Source organism: Vombatus ursinus, unplaced genomic scaffold, assembly GCF_900497805.2.
Source record: "Vombatus ursinus unplaced genomic scaffold, bare-nosed wombat genome assembly UNPS02014819.1, whole genome shotgun sequence".
Taxonomy (NCBI): domain Eukaryota; kingdom Metazoa; phylum Chordata; class Mammalia; order Diprotodontia; family Vombatidae; genus Vombatus; species Vombatus ursinus.
In genome coordinates this window covers 1,348,344-1,355,904 of record NW_020954597.1, presented here as the reverse complement: position 1 = coordinate 1,355,904, position 7,561 = coordinate 1,348,344, and the positions used below count along the sequence as shown (strand labels likewise).

The 7,561-nt window shown below is 55.5% G+C and overlaps 1 protein-coding gene across 1 annotated transcript in view; it reads left to right on the top strand.

Moving 5' to 3' along the window:
- Window positions 1-7,561, top strand: part of EDA (ectodysplasin A) — a 191,280-nt gene that overhangs the window by 135,237 nt on the left and 48,482 nt on the right. The window contains exon 2 of the mRNA XM_027836809.1: window positions 6,500-6,605. Within this exon, the coding sequence (XP_027692610.1) occupies window positions 6,500-6,605 (106 nt within the window). The remainder of the gene's footprint in view (window positions 1-6,499; window positions 6,606-7,561) is intronic.

Genomic DNA, 7,561 nt, shown 5'->3' with positions numbered 1-7,561 from the left:
TCTTTCTCTCTCCCTCTCTCCTCTCCCTTTCCCTCTCTTCTCTTTCTCTCTCCTCTCCCTTTCCCTCTCTTCTCTTTCTCCCTCTCTCCTCTCCCTTTCCCTCTCTTCTTTCTCTCTCCCTCTCTCCTCTCCCTTTCCCTCTCTTCTCTTTCTCTCTCCTCTCCCTTTCCCTCTCTTCTCTCTCTCCCTCTCTCCTCTCTGTCCCTCTCCCTCCTTCTCCCTCTCCCTATCTTTCCATCTCCCTCTGTCTCTCATAGCCAGACCAAAGGAGTCAACATAGGCCACAGCTTTCAGGCTCCCAACCACTGTAGACTATCTAATTGGAGGCACAAGTGACTCAGAAGCATGGCTCTCCTTCCCAGTCCTGTAGCTGTCCATGCTGACTTTGTCCTCTCCCCTTCCCTATTAGGCTAATACCAGGACAACTGTTCTGCTGCATCAGATCACACATCCGCTGCCTCCCTAGGGCCGGGACTCCAGTCTGCTGGTAGTGGGCATTCTCATGAAAATGGCCTATTGCCTTCCCTGGGCTTGGCTCCTTCCTTATTGTGCCTAGGAGACCTTCCACTTCTCTGACCTTTCCGAATACCTGGCAGACCACAGGCCAGCTGCTTTTGGACAGCAGCCTTCATCCTCCGTCTGTTCACTCCTCAATTTCCGCCCTGGGCTGAGATAACTCAGAAGAATTCCTGACCTTGGAGATGCTTGATTCTCAGAGCTGGGAGCAGACAGCTGCTCTAACAGGTAGACCAAGAAGGCCAGTGACCCAGAGGTCCTGATGTGAATTCTTGTGCCCATGGGTGATTTCCCCCATCCATCACTAGTCCCGCGGAACAGAAGCGTGAGCTTCTAGCACATTGGGGGATGGGACCTTGGGTAACAGGATGTGTTTGAAAGCAAAGGGCTTCGAGTGAAACAATGAGTCTCTTGGCCATGGCGAGTTCCCTCATTCACCGTGGACATCCCAGCGTCTCCCAGCTCAGCACCTTTACAACAGTGCCTTCCTATGGGCCCTGCTGCTCTACCCAGGCCAAGTTCTGGCCGTCGCCCTCACTACTGGAGCTTAGGCCAGCCCACGACCCAAGGGCCCTCAGAACTCAACTAGTGCAACCCTTTCATTTTACAGAGAAGGAAACTGAGGCACAGAAAGCCCGTGGTCACGGAGGAAGTCAGTTGCAGAGCTGGCACACAAGTCCAGGTCTCGACTCCCAATACAGGGAGCCTTCTCCTATGCCATGTGCCATAGTTTGGGCAATCGTGCGAGCACTGCCATTTTCAGCCTCACCATCTCTAGGATCTCAGGATTAGCACCTGGGAACAGCAAGCCAAGGGAGCGCCCAGACTGGGTACAGCTATGCCAGCCTCGGTGCCACTGCTCCTGGCTGCAGCAGGGAGTGACGCTGAGCTTCAGACCTCTCCCCCTTCCTACTCGCTGTCATCACTGAGTGCTCAGTGGTCTCCTTGGGCAACGCTTTAGCAAATTGGGCTGCCTTACTTTGTAGCCATGCAGCAACCCCAAACTAGCCTGTGATCATTTGTATGTCATGGTTTGTGGGTTCCTTAAGGATTCAGTCATCAGTGCTGGTCCTGAAACTCGCCAGCTGTGTGACTTTGGACTTGGAATCCAACATCTTCCTGTGCAACTTTTGACAGGTCACCTCCCCTCTCTGGGCTCTGGTTTCCTCATGTCTAAAATGGGGGTAACGGTCCTTCACCCCACCTACCTCACAGGATACTCGGGAGGGAAATGTTTTGTAGGCTTCAAAGTACTAGAGAGCAGTACCTAGTGCCGTGACCTAAATGAGGATAAGGGAGAGTAGTTACCGGCTTCCAGCCATTGTCGACACCTTGATATTAGATGGGCCTACTGAGTCCTAAGAACCAGAGAGGAGTTGCTTCTGCAGGGCACCAACACAGGACAGGGCAGTCAGAGTCTTCAGCAGCCCTTGACCCTCTGTGCCCTTCTTGCCCAGCCACCTTCCTGTCTTTTCATTGGCCTTGGGCCCAAGCGCGGCCCAGAAGGCTTCTGATGACCACGCCTTCCAGCCAGCCTTCAGACGGCCCTGGTGGCATTCCCATCTTTGCTTGCCACCTGCTCCAGATTAAAGCCTCTCCTTGCACCTCCCCATGCTTCTTGGGACGCTCTACCTAACCCTTCTTGCCATGGTTTGCATTGGTATTCATTGAAGGCTCCTCGAATCGGAATGCCTGGCCCCCTCATTGGGCCTCTGGCTCATCTTACCAGTAGCTGTGCCATTGACGATGGCTGCATCCTCCTAACGACTCCACGCTCGCTGAGGGCAGGGACCCTCCCTGTCTTGGATATCTGTATGTGTTCACCCACAGTTCCACTCCCTCCCAGGTGTGCCAGCTGACTGACGTGATGGAATTAGCCACAGGATTTTGGGGTGTCACTTCAGGCGGAGGAGGTGTTGGGGGGGGTCCTTTCTCAGTGGTTGCCAGCTGCTACATGCTTTGATATGCACCTTAGGCGCTTTGGAAGCAGAAGGCTAGTTAGTCAAGGATATTAAAAGAGGGAGGAGAAGAGACAAAGTTGCCCGCCCTTGAAAATGTGGCCTTCTAGGCCTGCTCCTCTAAAGAGCTGGGGTGTGAACCTCCCCAGGCCTGCAGGAGGCCCTCATGACACCATTTGTTTAAGGCGGTATGGCTCCAGAGAAAGCACTTCCACTGTAGTGTTTGGGAGTCCTAGATGAGCCTGGCTCTGGGGACAGGAAGGACCCCCTCACTGACATGTAGGGAAGCAGGGGACCAGGTCACACAGGGAACAAATGTGCCAGGTGGGATCTGACTCCAGTCCTTTGACTGGAACCTCTGTATGGCTATGGGCGAATTTCTAACCCTTTCTGATCTTCACTTGCCTCATGGATAAGATGAGAATAAGAATCACCACGGACTGCACCTCACTGGCTGGTGGTGAGGGAAGAGTTATGGAGAGGAGGACATGCATGCATGTGGTGGGGAGAGGTGCGTGATGAGTGTATGTCTGTGCCTGCACGCGTATGGGTGTGTGTTGGGTGTGGATGTGCATTGTACATGTGTATGGGTGTGCATGTGTGTGTGTTTGTGTGCGTTTGGGTGTGTCGCGTTACACGTGTGTATAGGTATGTTGTGTATGGGTGTGCGTGTGTGTGCATGTGTATGGGTGTATGTTGTGTGTACATGTGCACAAGTATGGGTGTGTTGTGTGTGCATGTGTATTGGTGTGTTGTGTGTTTCAATGCGTTTGGGTGTGTTGTGTGTACACATGTGTATAGGTATGTTGTGTGTGGATGTGCTCGTGTGTGCTTGCATGGGTATGTGTTATGTGTGTGGGTGGGTGTTGTGTGTGTATGGGTATATGTTATGTGTACGTGTGTGTGCATGGGTGTGTGTTATGCATGCATATGTATGGGTATATGTGTATACATTGTGTATGGGTGTGTATTGTACGTGTGTGTTCATTATGTGGGGGATGTTGTGCATGTGTGTGTGCATATGTGTGGGTGTGTGTTGTGTGAGTGGATGTGTGTGCCTGGGGTTGACGAAGAATCCCTGATGGGGGTTCCTTCCCTCTCCCCAGCCCACCGAGCCTCACTGGGGGGGGGGGCCTTTGCCTTGCTAGGCCGAAGCCTCCTCCCTGACTCCCAGCCTGGGCCATTTCTTTGCTTTGACCGCCATCTGTCTGTCACATCCTGGGTCTGCTGCCTTTCTGCAACGCGGCCAGGTGATGGGCTGGGCTCAGCAACCGCAGACAGGAGCAGGACCAGGGCATGATCCCTCGGGCTCTGAGCCAGCTGCTTCCCTGCCTCACTCTGGGGCCTCGGCCCCCCGGTCTCTCAGGAATGCAGCCTCGGTTTACTCGCCTGTAAACTGGCCGCCAGCCTCCCAGTTACGTGGAGCAGTGCAAGGGGATATGGGAGTGGGAGGTGCTGAGGCAGCCCTTGCCCCACGTCCAGCAGTGTGGATGAGCTCACCGCCGGGGAAGCCCAGCGCTGCCGTCTGGCTTCTCGTCTCCAGTGAGAGCCCTGCAACAGGCCGTGTTTGCCCTGACGTTTCGCCGTTGGAAACAAGGGCGTAATCAGTGAACACAGGGTAAAGAATTTGATTGTTTCCCCCGAGCTAGGTCCCTGGCTCTGGCCAACATTCCTCCTGCCTCCTTCCTCATGTGAGGGAGAGCCACAGCCTGGGAATTAGGCCTCCTGCTTGGTTCCCACCCTGTAACCTGCCCCTGGAGGCCCAGCTGGACACAGGGTGGGCGGGCAGGCAGCTGGGCCTTGTCCTTCTCACTGGTCCATCAGCAGTGATGGCTTTCCCTTCTGCTGGCCTGCCCGCCCACCCTCTGATGAGCTAGGCAGCTGTGAGTCCTGTGAAGAGAGGGGCACTTCCTCTGGGAGGTCAAGCTGGCCTTTCTCTTCTGGTTTTGTAGGGAATACACAAGGCCCATCCAGAGTACCTTCACATACAGGCAGTCCAGGCCTTGGAAATAGCAGAGGATGAGTGATCCTAGCTGGGAGGAGCTCAGGGAGCCAGTACCCTCCCTTCCCCTTCTAAGGGCCCCTCCTAGAGCTCTCTCGAGCTCACCATCAGGCCCAAGGAAATCAGTTGTTGCAGGAATACGTACACTTTCCCATCTTCCCCTGGGCCCACACGGCGTACGTGTGCACACGCACACACATACATGCACACTCTTACACACATCCACTGCCATTCCCACCCAGGAGCCCCTGATGGGAGAACTCTGTATCACCCCTTCCTGCAGCCAGAGGCCTCAAGAGGAATAGGAGAGCACCTTGTGCTTGGAGAGAGGCCTGTGTTCTCAGGAAAGTAGATTCCTTAGCCTGAGGGCCACCCCCCACCATCTGCTCTCCTGCTGCCCCCAAACAGCCCTAACAGGTGGATGGAAATCCAGTCTCCAAGCTGGAAGAGGCCTTCTCCAGCCTCTGGCCCGTCTCGCTTTGGGACACCTCAGTCTGGGGCCCACTCTTGCCTCTCTGCTACTATAGAAGCTTAGACATGGAGTGTAGAGACCCAGGTCCCCATGAGCCAGCCTCTTCCCCTCTCAAAGGGCCAGGGCCTTTGAGCTCGAACCCAACCATCCCGTTTATAATCCTAGAGTCAGTGTCCAACACATAGTGGTTACTTAAATGCTCGCTGCCCGGTTCTGTGTGACATTGGGTCCATCTGCTCAGCCACCGTGAGCCTCGGTTTCTTCTCCTGGAACATGTGGCTAATAATCCTTGTCCTCCCTTGGCCCAGAGTGACTGTAGAGAGTAATGTGGCTCCAATATGCCAGCCTGGGCACTTGGCCTCCATTTCTGACTCTGGTGCCTCAGCTGGGTCTCGTCTACTTCACAGGAATGCATTCAAGTATCCTGAGCAGCTCTAGCACCCGGGCCAAAGAGCTCCCTCTGGCCCATAGGCTGAGGAATCCCTGAGGGCCCGAAGCAAGCCCGGGGAGCACGGTGGCTGTTTCCCAGCTTTCTTGCGTCCTCCCCCTGCTTGAGCAACTAACCCAAGATCCAGGAGGGCTGGGGCCATTCATCGTTCTGAACTGACCTGCCGTCTGGGGCATTTGCAGAGAGCAGGGGGCTCAAGCACATTTCATGGGCACGCAGAGCACAGAGGTGCCTGGGAGTCACACGTGTTTTTGGAGGGCCACTGGGAGGAAGCTGCACATGAGTGTCAGCCACAGTCCTGGCCTAGCCCTCAGGGAACTGGGAAGATGAGACCCGTGCACACAGACACGGGCACGCACCACACGCACAGGAAACCTTGTTGTTAGCCTGAGTCACAAGGCAGAGAATATGTGCTCGGTGAGGACAGAGGGCCAGAGCGGGGCTGTGCAGAAGTGCTGAGGCAGAGGGCCATGGGAAGGGCATGGGGGGGGGGCGGGGAGGAACCCACGTGGAGCGAGACTTTGTCCCGTCACCAGCAGAAAGGGGCAGGAGGAGTCTGGACTTCAAATGCACTTCGTGCAAAATTGATAAAATGTCTCCTGGGTGCAAAGCTTTGTGCCAGGCCCCGGAAATGCCAAAACAGAAGCAGCTTGCCCTCCAGGAGCTTACTGGGACTTGCTATTTAACTGTTCACTGAGGAACCACCAGAAGTGTTTGAGGAAGGAAGTTGGGGCAGCATGGACCCAGAAGCAGATGTTTTCCTGCTTTCCTGGGGGTGAGGAGCAGGGGAGTGAGACGTGCCCCTGAGGCAAAGCCCTACTGCAAACAGAGTGGGGGCAGGGGTAATGACCGAGGCACGAGGAGGGCTTCCGATAGGTTATGGTCTGTGGCAGCGAAGAGGAGGGGACGGCGGGTCTAGAAGACGGGGTGGTGGCTTGCCAGGTGACTTAGACCGGGGCTGGATCCCAGATGACTCCGTGGCTTCTAGCCTTGAACGCCGAGGAAGGGGAAGCAGGAATGAGGGAGCCGCGCCGCTCGCTGTGCCGTCGTGTCTGGACCAGCGCCGTTTCAAGCTCGCTCTCGTGTCCTCTGTCCCTTTGCAGTTGGCCTTGCTGAATTTCTTCTTTCCTGAAGAAAAGCTCCCCGATGAAGAAGAAAGTAGACACGCTCAGCGCAGCAAGAGGAGTAAAAGCAGTGAAGGAGCAGACGGTAAGCGACTCCCCGCCCCCTCCCCTGCCAGCATGCCCTGGCGGGGTAGTTCACGTCCACTTGGCCTTCCTGTGCCGAGGCTAGGCTTGTCCCTGGTGACTGGCTGCCAAGGGGGTGTCTGTGCTCACCACTTGTTTGGGCCACAACCATACTGGGGGCCCTCCCACGTCACCCAAGGCCACTTGGGACACAGGAGACCGAGCTTTCCAGCATGACTCACTTGGTGAATGGGCTGCAGGAATTTAATCACATAATTAATCGTGTCTGTTTGCACGGTAATTACTCATTGACCCACGACTGCTCCATGACGCCAGGAGGCGGTCACTGGTTGGCCAACGTTAATGGGGAGCAGGCAGTTTGGCCCTGCTGGTTCCTTGGTGGCAGCTAATTAAGTGACCAGTGGGCTGCATCTGTCCCACAAGGACACGTGCAGAGGCCTGCGCTGCCTCGGCAGCTCTGCTATGATGACCAGCCAGCTTGATGGCAGTCAGGGAGGGAAGACTCTTATACTTAGCCCTTAGCTCTGGCTACTTCAGTCATCGTCTGTCAGGTGATAGGCAACTCTACCAACTGGCACACCCATTCGCAGAAGGACCCTGTGCAGAGGCTGCTGCAAAGGCAGTGTCTCAGGGTGACATCAGCCATTTGTGTGCACCTAGGGCTCTGCTAGGCAACGTGACTGTCTCAAGTCCAAAAACAAGGGAGACAAGGAGGCTGAGATGAAGGAAGGCATGAGCTGCAGAGGAGAGGCCAGGGTTCCATGGGTAGGGACCAAGTGTGCAGAATTGGCCCAAGTCTCCAGAGGCGCTTAGGACGAGGGCCTGGGTGCACCTTTGAACGATGGTCAGGTGACACTTCTAAAGCAGGGTCGAGGGTGAGGATTGACTGGGAACAGCCCTCAAATGGTGCATGCACTAAGAGGGGAGTCCCAAGACTTGGGCTCTAGCCTCATCTCT